The following is a 15,025-nucleotide window of genomic DNA, read 5'->3' on the forward strand; positions in this document are numbered from 1 at the left end:
CTCTTGTCTCAAAGAGTAGTACCCATTCCTTTTACTCAGTTAAGTACACATTTAAATGAAGCTGATTTCAGTTCTTTCAAGTATCTCTTTCCATTCCAGGAAGTTTTAAGGTTTGTCCTGAAGTCACTGGAGCCCGAATCACTATACTTCCTCCAGGTTCAAGCCATGGCACAGTTTGGTCGAGAACGACTCAAGAGTGAAAAAGCAGCTATGTTCCTCAATACCAGCAACCATGCAAACAGTAAGTATCCATACAGAAAATAACTTTTCATGAACAACTTTACCTTAATTGAGAAACGTGGCTCTTAAAGAAAAGTGTTTCCAAGACTGGTAGGACCATAATGGTGTTATAATGAGGTAAGGTATTCAATCTCAGATACTTATAATAATAATTTTTACACTACTGTAATCGTAACAGCGTGTTTATGGAAACAAGACAACTCTTCAATTTTGCATGGGTAACCATTCACCATCCGGGTTAAATTTATAGAACTCATACATACGAGTATCTTCATACTGTTGTGAATTGATCATCAGGCCGATCATTTGGGATCTCCTGGTTGTGACGGCTCTCTTTCTCGTGGAACGTGTGGTATACCGCTACCTGGTTATAATTGATCATTCTAACGTGATTATTGTTTCGTGTGTTGTCTAATCTTCTGCCTACTTTTGTTGTTCTAAGATTACATTTTGAAGATAACTTTGGAAGTCAAAGGGACGAATTCTGGCAAATAATCTGTTATAAGAAGGGGAGTTTGGGATTGGAATAATTTACCAAGTGAAACATTCGATACATTTCCAAATTCTTTGAAATTAATCCAGAAAAAGACTACGTAAAAACCGATTAACAAACTGCCACCCGGGTGACTGCCCTAAATGTAGATCAGTAGTGATTGATTGATTGATTGATTGATTGATTGATTGATTGATTGATTGATTGATTGATTGATTGATTGATTGATTGATTGATTGATTGATTGATTGATTGATTGATTGATTGATTGATTGATTGATTGATTGATTGATTGATTGATTGATTGATTGATTGATTGATTGATTGATTGATTGATTGATTGAAACATAAATGATAGGAGATTGTGGTTTCTACAAATGTTAATTGGTACATTTATGCAATAGAAATGATATTTCCGGAGATATTTGGAAATATGAGAAAAATATAATAATTATCAATTTCTATGTTATTATTCCTCGTACTATAACAGATCATGAAACATAAATGCTGGGAAATATTTTTCACGAATGTTATCGTTCACATTTTCTCGATACAGCTAACATTAATGGAGAAATTGTACAGCAGTCAGACAATATACAGCCTAGTGCACAACCCAGCTAACCCTGAACTTAAATACCGAATTCAGAGAAATTCTGTTAAGCTGTTCTGCCATGATATAACAAAAACAAAACAAAACAGGTAGGCAAAAATTGAACTTAAGTTGCTTTTGACTGTTGTATACTTATACCGAGATAAAAGCAAGATATGAAGCTAAAATTTGAAGTATTCAAAGTTAAAATTATAACGTGCTATATTTCGGACGTGAAACAAATAGCTATCATTTTGACTACGCACGTTCTGTAACAGGGTGCGTTTGTACATACGCCAAATATACAGAAAATAACACATTAACTTATAAGCATACAGATATTCTCCTCTACCAAAGAGTTGTTTATATGTGCCTTGAACGATCCATTAGCTCTTAATAGCAACTCTGTTCGGAAAAATACATATATAGAAGGCAGACAGCTATTTAGAAACTCCTACGGGTACCGTCTGCGAGCTTCGGCTGCATTCCTACCGGATTCTCCTTAGTTTAAAATTATGTATCTGTATTCGTCGACGCTGAACACATCAGCCATCAGAAACTGTAGTGGTACTGTACCAAATAACAACCTACTATCCGGCTCCATGGCTAAATGGTTAGCGTGCTGGCCTTTGGTCACAGAGTTCCCTGGGTTGATACCCGGCAGAGTCGCGAATTTTAACTATAACTGGTTAATTTCGCTAGCATGGGAGCTGGGTGTATGTATCGTCTTCATCATCATTTCGCCAACGGGCGTCAAATCAAAAGACCTGCATCTGGTGAGCCGAACTTGTCCTAGGACACTCGCAGCACTAAAAGCCAAACGCCATTTCATTGAAAACGAGGCTTAACAAACGTAAGGTGGCGCATTACGGTACGAACATGCCGGGTGGATTACTCCTCACTCAGCGCTCATCACTCCTTTCCCTTCACACAGGAAGCTGGGAGATGCAAAACAAACCAATATATTTCAATAGTGGCGTTCATACCGACACTTCACCCATCCCTCTTCTCTCCGCTCCACCGCAAGAATCAAATCGGTTTGGTTTTGGAACGATGTGATATTCTGTGATTGGTTCGCCACAGCCGCCTCATCATCATGAGTCGTGTAACTTACTGCTGAGCGTCGAGACTACATTTGATTTCACACAACATTCTTGATTAAGCGGCGCCAACTTTGCTTCTCTTAAAGCCTCCTCAGGGCCGATGACCTCGATGTTAGGCCCCTTTAAACAGCAAGCATCATCATCATCATCATCATCATCATCATCATCAAAGTCTCCTCAAGAGTCAGACCGGTGGTACGCAGAACTTGATCAATCCACCTTCTCGATGTCCTTCCTCGTGGTCTTCTGCCGACAACTTTGTCTTCCATGATGCGCTTCTCCAAATTTTCACTATCCCGTCTTACAATATGCCCGAAGTATTGGACGATTTTCCTTATGACGCCAGAAGAGGGACGTTCCGAGATATTCAGTTCTTCAATAATAGATGCATTAGTTCTTCTTTCCGTCCAAGGTGCACGGAGCACCCTTCTCCAACATCACCTCTCAAAGGCGTCGATACGGTACTTATTTCTTGCCTTGAGGGTCCAGGTTACCGAACCATAAAGGAAGACAGAGAACACAAGTGAATGAACTATTCTAATCTTTGTACTGTTTGTTATTGCTCTCCTCTGCCATATTTTTTGAGTTTGCCCATGGCAACGCCCCCTAAGGTGATACGTCTCCTAATCTCTTTGTCATAACTTCCGGTATCACAGACGGTCGACCCAAGGTATATAAAGTCATTAACCACCTCTATTTCCCTTAATCGACCTGTCATCTGGAGCTTTGCCGCTTTGTCTATCACCATTAGGTTGGACTTGCTCAAGTTGATCTCTAGCCCATATTCTAACCTTGTATCTTTTACCCTTGCTAGTAGTTCTGCAAGTTCATCTTTTCTGCTGGCAAGGAGAGTGGTGTAATTAGCAAAGCGCAGGTTACTGATTTTTCGTCCACCAAATTATATGCCTCCAGTCTAGTCATTGAGGGTTTTATTCATCACATATACAACATAGATGTTATATAGAATAGGTGATAATATGCAGCCCTGTCGGACACCCTGCAAGATACTGAAAAAGTCCAAAATGTCGCCATCTGCCTTTACAGTTGCAATGTTGTTTCCACACAGACATTTCAGTAATGATATTAGATGTTGTGGAATGCCAAATTCACCAAGAACCTGCCATAGTTTATTCCAGACAACACAATCAAAAGTTTCTTGTAGTCAAGGAAGCATATTAGCACAGGAACACAGAATTCACGAGATTTTTCAATTATTTGCCTCATATTAAAAATCTGTTCCCGCGTTTCTTTTCCTGTAACAAATTCTGCTTGCTCAATGAATACGTGAGAGTTGAGGCGCTGGTTTATGATGTACTTCCATGAGATATCAGAGCGATTGTACGATAGTTGGAACACTTCCTGACTGACCCTTTCTTGTGCAAGGATTAAGATAGAGCTTGTCCAATCTTTGGCCATTCTCTCGTCGTCCATATCCTATTACATAATGAGTGCATCACGTACAAGCCTTCTTCACCCATTTCTTTAAGCATCTCTCCAGATTTCGCTTTGTAGAATGGAAGGTTCCAATGTGGAAGCCCCTCCTGGTTGCTGGACTGCTACATCATCATTTCTTCCAGAGTACCTTAGAGCTTTTCACAGCATTGTTTCCATCTCTCTAGCGCTTCTTTTCTATCTCCAATTAGGCATCCATTCTCGTCTTCCATAATCCGTGTGTGTGGTTTAAATTAACGAGTAATACTATTGATTTTCTTGAAGAGATCCTTTGTTTGATTTTTATTTCTAGTTTTGTTATATTTCCTCGCAAACGCTGTGGATGAACTATGATGCTTCATTCCTACAATTTACGCTGTATCTCTCTACACAGGATCCTGTACCTATTTTCATCCTGAATGAATTGGATACCGTGTTTCTTCAGACTACTTCTTTCTTCAATCAGTTGCAAAGTCTTGTTTGATATCCAGGGATGTTTTGCAGTCGGTGTCCTCCTTGCTGGTTCTGGGAGAGATGAGGAAACAATCTCTTTCATTCTGCCCCACGTTTGACATCTGACGTCTGACAAGGTAATTCTTCTTCATTTAGTAGCAAACGTGCAAGAGATTCCTGGTTAGTGAGTCTAAACTGTCTTGCTCTTATCTTCTTAGTGACTTTTAGTTTTAGCCGTATTTACATGGACAACAGATTGTGGTCACTGCCACGTTCCGCTCCAGAAAAGGTCGTACAATCTAGAACAGATGACTTCCAACGTTGTCTCACCAAGATGAAATCAATCTGATTCTTGGCTCTATCACCAGGTGATATCCAAGTGAACATACGCCTTGGGTGATGCTGGAAGAGGGTGTTGCAAACTACCATGTCATTGCCAACACAAAACTCCAGTAGCTGGTTTCTTCGTACATTCCTTTCGCCTAGGCCAGGAATGGCGAACCTATGCCACGGTGACACGCGAACACGATTTCGGTGGCACGCCACATGAAGTTTTTATATACATTTTTACTGCAGACTATACATATCTCGTGCATCGTATAGTCCTAGTGTTTTATGTATAAGAAATATAGAAAATCTGACCGTCAGTCAGTGAGTGAGTGAATTTTGACTTGTGTGAAGTAGCCAGTAGAGGGTAATTATTCTTTGTGTATAACTGTACATTGAATGTCGTTTGTATACGGACCTCTCAAACATGTTTTTGGTGCCGAAAAAAACAAAAAACAAAAAAAAAACAGAAATTTAACAATGTTAGTGACCGGCTTCTTCAAGAATAGTGGACACGGGAATTCAGAGTGACAGAAAGAAGCAATAAAGCTTTGTGTTCCCTGTGTTCGAAACAAGTTGTATCCTGCACATTTAATGTAAAGTGCCATTCAAATGATCGTTACATGCCAAATGAAGAAAGAAGGGAGCTCGTGCAAAAAATCGAACAGCACATGCATCATCTTTCAGGCCAAGCAATAATATCAGTGCGGCTGTTTCCATCTGTCTCACCGCACAGGACAGCATAGGAAACCTCTTTCTGACGGTGAGTTCTTGAAAGAGACTTTCTTATTGACGTCCGACACATTATGTGAAGACATTCCTACCAAAAAACAAATAACTAACAGAATTAAAGAAATACCAGCCAGCAGGATGGGGAAGATGTTTCGGAACAATTGAAAGCTGATTCGGATGTCTCCCAGATGTATTCAGTATGCCTTAATGAAAGCACGTATGTGACCTTACAAGCAAGGATAGCTGTTTTTGTCCGATTTCCTTGTTGAAATGTGGTGAGGGAGAATTACTTACAGGGGAAGATATAATGAACGAAGTGAAGCAAGAACTTGTGTTAAAAATGGGGTTTGACTTAAAGAATATTGTGTCTGGTATAACTGATACAGGGTTAGTGAAATTTCTCAAAGAAAAATTTGAACACGCTATTTTACAATTTCATGGTATATCAGGACCAGGAAGTCCTATGTGCGAATGATGTATGCAGTCATGTGAAAGAGTACTCTCGGGGTAACCAAAATTGTTTGTTTGAAATCATAAAGTCATTCCGGAGAAAACTTGAAGTACTCGTCAGGGATTTTGAAACAAAGACATTTAAGTAATTTCCTTCACTTAAAGTACATATTGAATTGATGTCAAATTTTTCAGATCAATTAACTTTTGAAGACACAAAAAGTATTTGTAAGAAGTATGTGGACATCTCACAAAATTCAAAACAAATAATTTCCAAGAGATTTTCATAATTTTTACATTTGGAGTAAACATTACGTATTTTGGTGGTTTCTCTTCCGATATCCTGATGTCAATTCGGCTTCTGAACTTCTTTATATTGTTGATCACATCTGCTGTAAGTATCATTTCGTCTGCATCTCTCTTGACCTGTTCATGAGTGACATTAAGGCCATTTTTATTGACCATTTAGAAATGGATTTGATTGAATTTCAAGAAAGCAGTACATGGGTGAACAAATTCGTACAACTTGGTGAAGCATTAGTGAAAATCGAGTGTGTTGTTGATGGTGAATACTCTCCCCAGAAATCAGTTAATATTTGAACAGTGGAACAGCCTCCGACAAAAGTTTTCGACCATGAAGAAACTTGCTAGTGCTACTTACTTTGTTTGAGTAAACGTACGCCTGCGAGCAGCTCTTTTTTACAATGAACTTTGTGAAATCAACAGTTATAAACAGTCTTGTTTCAGACCTAAATGCTTCTAGTGTGTTGCTGAATACAACATGTTATGAATCTAACATAAATGGCATGGCTACTAAGATTCAGCTACAAGTTTCACGCTAAATGTGAGGACGATATTTCACTTAAAGTCCCCTGGCAAAATTAGTATCTTTGAATGTTATATCTAATAATATTTAATGACGAAGTGTGTTACAATGGGAGCTTATTATTTTCAAAACTTATGTATTTAAATATATTTACAAGGTATAATAAATAAATAAATAAATAAATAAATAAATAAATAAATAAATAAATAAATAAATAAATAAATAAATAAATAAATAACATATTATGGAGCATAATTGGGAATTAGGAAAGGAAGCGGGGGGGGGGGTAGCCAGTCCTTGAAGAAAAATAACAAGTGGCACGGTAAACAGTTGAGAATAATAAACTAGGCTTAAAATGACACACTATCTGAAAAAGGTTCGCCATCCCTGGCCTAGGCCATAACAACAAATCACAGATCTGATGTCAGTGTCTCTAGTAGTGTCCCCAATCTTAGCAATGAAGTCACCTTGGATTGTTACTATTTCCCTATTTGCAAACAGATTGATGGTATGTTCTAATAGTTCATAGAACTCTTCTATATCAGCATCTGATGCTGCAGCTGTGCGAGCATAGACCCTGGATAATATTAATCCTGCAAGGGGAGGCATTCAGTTTGATGGTAATGATTCTATCAGTGATGGGTTCATACCCCAGAACAGTGTTGTTCACTTTTTCAGGAACAACAATTGCAACACCATTTCGACCCATATAATCGCTTCCCGAAAATTATACAGGATTCTTTCCACGAGTTACAAAATTTCCATGAGTCTCACTAAGGCCAAGGTTATCCACATCAAGTGAACTCATTTCCCTTTCTATTACTGCAAGTTTCTCTGGCTGCGGAGCACCGCGGACGTTCGATGTGGCAATTCTTCTAATGACTCTCATACAGAATTTACTTTGATGGGTTAAAATAGGGGCTTCTCTTAATTCTGTTTCCCCCGGAGATCCGACTGGGAGACTTGATACAGCCGCCTACTTGTAATATTCAATGTTCAATGAAGGTAAAATATCAATACGAAATTAGTAAGCTACTTGTTTAATATTGTTTTTATACTCTACAAATTTTATCTTTCAATAACCAACGGATTACTTTATTGAAATGGAGAATAACATTACGTTACTACTGCTGTCGTCTAATTGTAATGACCAGTTTTTCTTCAATGAAAATACGGTTGACATGATAGTTGCTGTACTTCCATGGTTTCATATTGCCTTCAATTCCGTTTAGCAAATAAGAATAATGCTGATAGTATCCGCTGCCTGTCGTTAGAGGCGACTAAATAGGGCCCAGTGGCTCTTAACTTGGGAGCGTTGGTTGGCGTCCACGGGGCCCTTTGCTGAGTCCGGGCATTGCTTCCACTTACTTGTGCCAGGTTTCTCACTTTCATCTATCCTATCCGACCTCCATTGGCCAACTCTTGTTCCTTTTCAACCCCGGCGGTAATAGAGCATTCGAGGCTTTGGGATTCTTTCATTTTCACGCCCTTCGCGGCCCTTTCTTTGGCCGATACCATCATTTCTCGAATTGTATGATGCCTTCCATTTTTACTCTCTGATTAGTGTTATAGCCTATAGAGTATGGTTGCCTAGTTGTATTTCCTCTTAAAACAATCACCACCGGGCGAGTTGGCCGTGCGCGTAGAGGCGCGCGGCTGTGAGCTTGCATCCGGGAGATAGTAGGTTCGAATCCCACTATCGGCAGCCCTGAAAATGGTTTTCCGTGGTTTCCCATTTTCACACCAGGCAAATGCTGGGGCTGTACCTTAATTAAGGCCACGGCCGCTTCCTTCCAACTCCTAGGCCTTTCCTATCCCATCGTCGCCATAAGACCTATCTGTGTCTGTGCTACGTAAAGCCCCTAGCAAAAAAAAAAATACAATCACCACCGCCACCTTTTAGCAAATATAGAAATGTCCGTATTCTTCTAAAGTGACACAGTAGAACTTTCTTCTTCTTCTGTCATTTTTCTACACTGTGGTGGTGACGTGATTGCTATCTGCGTTGTGCATGTCTACTTGGTCAAGTTTCACAGCTGTTGTCCTTCCTGACTCCTACTCATTCCACTATTACGTGTTCTTGTCGCGATTGGCACTTATTACTTCTATCCATACTACATGATACGTAAATGAAAAGGTGTGTAATTAAAACACAAACATCCGTTCCCTAGACTCGACTAAAATCCTCGATTAGGCCAGGGATCGAATCCGGGACAGTATGATTGCCAAGGAGCCGGACTACATCTTAACGTTTCCAAGTGAAATATACTTCTTACCTTGCTGAAGATTCTGAATTGGTTTCAGAAAATTTCGAATTCTGATTTAAATAATCTTGATTTCCATGTTCCGCAGTGTATTAATTTGACGCCGTTTCTTTTCTTTTTTTTCAGCTCCCGAAATTCCAGCACCTCGACGGCCTGTTCGTGAACTTCAAGATTTTCGGATTCAAGAATTATCTTGGACTCAAGGTCAGCTGACAGCAAAATTAGTTTGGCACCCTCCACCACGTCGTACTCGATCACGCTATGTTATCAGCTGGCGAAATATCTCATGTGATGGAGATCATCCTATTACACATACGGCCATCACTAACGTAAGTACTGGAAACTCGAAGATTTTAAAAAGTATCAAATATTTTCGAGGTACGGAGTGCTGTTCGAAAAAGCTTTGTTTGTTTGTTTGTTTGTCCGTCCTAGAAAATTGGCTCACTTGTCTACCCTGCGGTCAGCAGATTTGGACTTGTAGAAATTCAGGAATAGGCTATTATGGACAAGGCTAGAAATTGTTATATATATTGCCGGATATATTCTACACTTACGGGAGAATTACAATGGAACTGTTGTAATGTATTCAATATTTGACATAAACGTAACCACTACAAAAATTAAACTACCACCAATGCGTTCGTAATTTCGTCCCTCGCCAAATTTATGAAAAGTACAATTAATATTTTATTTTATTTTCCTTTCAAGCCTTACCAAACACTTTTCCTATAATGAATTACTTGAAGGTCATTTATGAAACATTGTTTTCTTAGTACCGCATTCTTTAAACATACCGGTAGTCTTTCAGCGTTGCTCGTGGGATGTTAAACGCTTTTTTACACATTATCTTGTTTCTCACCGCCGTAATAGCCTTTTTCATAGCCTCCATATCCCACTGCTTGCGTTTTACAATTTGAAAATAATAACAAACTTTATAAATAACAAATAAAATGAATGGGAACGAGATTACGAACATTCCCTAATTTATTATTAATGGCCGCTACAGTAACTAATGCCAACCACCTCACTGTAGCGATTACACGCCAGAAACTACACCACTCGACTGAAATGTAGTCCAGTATTTCATACACATATCGGTGTTAATAACATGCTCTTAAATTGAATGCTGCACTAACTCAGCTCAGCATGAAAAATGAATCCTCCGTGTACACAGAAACTAAATGGTACAACAACCAACTCTCACAACAAGACAATGGGAACTGGGATTAGGCTACGCGTGTGCGCGCGGCTAAACAATAGGTACCAACCGTGCAAATTGGAAATCCCTCGGGAGACGAAATTAGGTGCGGAGATGGAATTTGGCCTCCTTACCTTACTATATGCAAGTGGTTGGTGTGTACTAGTGTAACAAAAATAAAGACATGCCGTATTCGTTGTATGAATGAACTACAACGGTGTACCTGTAAATATGAAAGGGTACCATTAATGAAATACGAGGACGTTTCGCACCATGTACATCCATGGGAGAAAAGTATCCAAACGTTGGTGAAAACGTGGCGCCCAGAAAGTTCCGTGTGTACTGTCACAGCTTACTCTCACTTCCTTAATAGCCTAGACATGGATGATTTTACCGATGAAGTTAGTAGGAAATTTCTGTAACTACTGCCTATCCACTAGGCCTACTAATGCCTGCTGTCAATGACGAAATCCACTTCACCGAGCGAGTTAGCGGTCAGCTTGCAATCGGGAGATAATGGGTTCGATCCCCACTGTCGTCATCCCTGAAGATGGCTTTCCGTGTTTCTCGTTTCCACACCAGGCAAATGTACCTTAATTAAGACCACAGCCACTTCCTTCCCATTCCTAGCCCTTTCCTGTCCCATCGTCGCCAGAAGACCTATCTGTGTCGGTGCGACGTAAAGCCAATTGTAATCAAAAATTTTAAAATAAATTCATTACAAGAACATTGGCTCACTGAAACATTTGCGCGTGAAGCCATTGTGCAATAATGAAAGCAGTCTGATAAACACAATCATGCCACCTGCTGTCAGTGGTGGCCATAGTTGCGGACTGGCATTTAAACCCACTGCTGTTGGAAATCATGGTTCAATTCATCGGAGCACGTTAATTCACAAACCACTCGCTACTAGGTGTCCGTCAACCCTCATCTATTCTACTAACAATCTTTCTGTGATGAGAAACTTGGTGTTCGGACCACTTGACACGACGATTAGCTTGTCTCCGGATTTTGACGAGACAACGTCTATAAAATCAGTCCATGCGAACCTCAGTGTAACGAAATCATGTGGTGACATTCAGACTTACAGCTCTGGAACTACACAGTAGATCCGATCCAAATGGTTGAGGTGCTATTTGATTGGAAATTTGGAACTATAGAAAACATGATGCTTGGTGAATCTCAGTTAAATACGCGGGGGGCGGGGAGAACTTTAGTAAATATGATGATTTTAAGGTGCAAAATTTGATATGCGATTAATAACTCCGAAACCAAAAGGCATACGAAGGTGGTTAAGATGTCTAAAGCTAGAGCAGTTTACGCCTTTCAATATCATAAAAATGTTCTAAAAATCCGAAAAGGATAACACGGGAAGAGAGTAGTCCAACATTTGAGTTGGAATTTCTTTTCCAAAATCGGCGATTTTTATCGTCTAAATATCAATTCCGATCCCTCATGTAGGGTTCAATTAAGAAACTTTCTTTGAATGATGTTACGTCAACAGTTGCCCTGTGACGCTTAGATAGAAAGTTACATAGAGGTCCAACTTGATCTTCATATAATGATCATTCCTACTTTTAAAGACACCACACAAACTTATTCGTCTATTAATGTCATTCCACACCAACTCTCAAACGACACCTCGGAATATACCACTTAGTCGAGCAACTCGCCCCCTTTCTCCCAGTCTTCCCAGCCCAAACATTGCAAAATTTTTGTAACCCTACTCTTTTGTTGGAAATCACCCAGAACAAATCGAGCTGCTTTTCTTTGGACTATTTACAGTTCTTGAATCAAGTAATTCTGGTGAGGGTTTCATACAATGGAATCATGCTCTATTTGGGGTCTTACCAGAGACTTATATGCCCTCTCTTTTACATCCTTACTACAACCCCTAAACACCCTCACAACCATGTGCAGAGATCTGCACCCTTTATTTACAAACCCAATTATATGATTACCCCAATGAAGATCTTTCCTTACATTAACACCTAGGTACTTACAGTGATCCCCATAAGGAACTTTCACCCCATCAATGCAGTAATTAAAACTGAGAGAACTTTTGCTATTTGTAAAACTCACAACCTAACTTTTAACCCCGTTTATCATCAAACAATTGCCTGCTGTCCATCTCACAACATTATCATGGTCACTTTGCAGTTGCTCACAGTCTTGACACTCTATTTATACAAAATAACATCATCCACCAAAGGCCTTATCTCTGATTCCACTTCTTTACTCATATGAAAATATAAACGTCCAATAATAATGCCTTGTGGAATTCCCCTCTTAATTATTACAGGGTCAGACAAAGTTTTGCCTACCCTAATTCTCTGAGATCTATTTTCTAGAAACAGAGCAACCCATTCAGTCACTCTTTTGTCTAGTCCTGTTGGGTGACGAATTGAATGCTGTAGCACACATGTTGTATTACTAAACAGCGATGATTACTCTGGTAGTAGACTGTAGTTTGGTTAAGCACGTGATAAGACCATAGGGCCGAGTCATGCATCAATATTACATGTAAATAAAACTTTTATTACAATTAAACATGATTAACAAACTGCATAGAAATTATTTACACATTAACAATGAACTGAAATGCCTGGATGGCTATTGATTAAGTTAGAGGCCATGTGGCCGCGAATGCTTCTCTAGCCGACATGTTGTCTTGTTCGAGTCTGTCCCTTTTTCTTGCCGGAAACCAAATGCATTCTAGACACTCAATAGAGACGCGGACAAGAGCGCGCTCTGTATAAATTTTCTAAGAGGACGGAACATTCTCCCCTCTGTTGATTGCATTCAATCAAGACAAAATACAGTTTCAATGAAAATAACACTAACATAAAACAAAATGTCATCAGAATACAAATACATAATAATAAATGTTGCACTTAAATGAACGTCAATCACTAATTAACATAGATAAAATGAAACAGAACTGTACACTGGTGTGCAGGCTGATGCATTGTTTGTTTTGTTCACAGCTGCACTATGAGAGTTTTTGAATTGTTCATTTTGTTAAATGACTGTACAATATAACTACAAATACAACTTTATACACCAATCAACTCACTGACACTGTAAGGAATCATATTGTCATTAAAAAGAAAACATTTCTCGATGGGAAGGGGACACAACATCACTATTGGTCTCTTGAAATTTCCATGAGCAGTTTTTATGGTGACTGCTCGCACAAGTCCATCGAGACCTGGGTGAAGTTCCTCAACCACACCTAGTCTCCACTGAAGCGGGGGTAAATTGTCCTCCTTGATAACCACCACTGCTCCAAGTTGTATACAAGGTTGCTGGGAGGCCCACTTTGGCCTGTTTTGTAGTTGGGTTAAGTATTCCTTATGCCATCTGGTCCAAAAGTGTTGCACCATTTGCTGCAACCGTTTCCATGCTGAAAGTTTATTGCTGGGTACAAGTGTCAGATTGGATTCAGGAATGGAATTCAAACTGTTACCAGTAAGAAAATGACCTGGAGTCGAGGGTTGAGGGTCAGTCGGATCTGAGGATAGGACTGTAAGTGGACGAGAACTAAAACAGGCTTCAATTTGTGTGAGCACAGTACTAAGCTCTTCAAATGTTAATGATGAGTTTCCAACAACTCGATGCAAATGATATTTAACTGACTTGATGCCAGCTTCCCATAATCCTCCAAAATGGGGTGAACGAGGTGGAATGTAATGCCAGTTGATACCCTTGTTTGACAGATTGCTTACAACTTTCTCTTGATGCTGCGGTGATGCTATGAATTGGTGAAGATCTTTTAATTCTCTATCGGCTCCAATAAACGTAGTAGCATTGTCACTGTAGATATCTGCGGGCTTTCCTCTTCTGGCTATGAAACGGCGAAGTGCGGCTAAGAAGGCATCTGTAGTAAGACTGCTGACTACTTACCAAATGTACAGCCTTTGTCGTGAAGCAAACAAATAGTGCGATGTATGCCTTGATACGGACATTGCTCCTCTTATTAATTGGGCGAAATAGAATAGGACCTCCATAATCAATGCCACAAATACTGAATGGACGTGCTGGTTGAACTCTATGCTCAGGATAGTCAGCCATGAGTTGATGACTAGTTATGCCTTTCAATTTGTAACATGTTACGCATTTGTGCACTTGCTGTCTGACTACATTTCTGCCATTCAGAATCCAATAACGTTGACGAAGGGTTGCTAACAACAATTCTGGTCCTGCATGAGCTTGTTGTAAGTGTTCATGTTTGACAATTAGAGTCGTCAGGTGATGTTTTGATGGTAACAGTATTGGATGTTTGGATGAAAACGGAATCGATGCATTCTTCAACCTGCCTCCGACCCTTAGAATATTGTTGTGTAAGAAGGGACATAGGTTCCTTGTCTGGCTCTTCTTAGAGACTACGCCTCCGTTTTTCAGGTCTCCAATCTCTTCTGAGAAGGCTGCATTTTGTGCAATACGAATGCAGACTTCTAATGAATGTTCCAATTCTTCAACATTTAAAGGTCCAATTTTCTTGTCCCTGGCATGCTTAGTGTTATGCAAAAATCTGTAACAGTAAGCTATTACTCGTTGCAGTCTTATTAATGATGAGAATTTCTCAATAATAGTTTCAGCTTGTGTCACTACTAATAGTGTGGATGATTGTCACTGCTCTGCTATGGCGAGCGAATCCTCAACATTGTTGTTCTGTGGCCAATTTAACTCAGAAGTGGACAACCAGGTGGGTCCTGACCACCAAATGGTTGAGTTTTGCAGATCTGCTGGTCTGACGCCTCAAGAAATCAAGTCTGCTGGATTATCTTGTGATGGTACATGATGCCAGTCACTAGTGTTCGTTGATTGTTGAATGTGAACTACCCTATTTGCTACAAAGGTCTTCCAACGTGATGCTGGTGATGCTAACCATGACAGTACGATAGTGGAGTCTGTCC

General features: G+C 39.7%; 1 protein-coding gene across 1 annotated transcript in view; it reads left to right on the forward strand.

Moving 5' to 3' along the window:
- Positions 1 to 9,403, forward strand: part of LOC136860295 (anosmin-1) — a 288,905-nt gene extending 279,502 nt beyond the window's left edge. The window contains exons 5-7 of the mRNA XM_068225884.1: positions 100 to 241; positions 9,035 to 9,237; positions 9,341 to 9,403. Coding sequence (XP_068081985.1) covers positions 100 to 241; positions 9,035 to 9,237; positions 9,341 to 9,403 — 408 coding nt within the window. The remainder of the gene's footprint in view (positions 1 to 99; positions 242 to 9,034; positions 9,238 to 9,340) is intronic.
- The last annotated feature ends 5,622 nt before the right edge of the window (positions 9,404 to 15,025 follow it).

Source organism: Anabrus simplex, chromosome 1 (assembly GCF_040414725.1).
Source record: "Anabrus simplex isolate iqAnaSimp1 chromosome 1, ASM4041472v1, whole genome shotgun sequence".
Taxonomy (NCBI): Eukaryota; Metazoa; Arthropoda; class Insecta; order Orthoptera; family Tettigoniidae; genus Anabrus; species Anabrus simplex.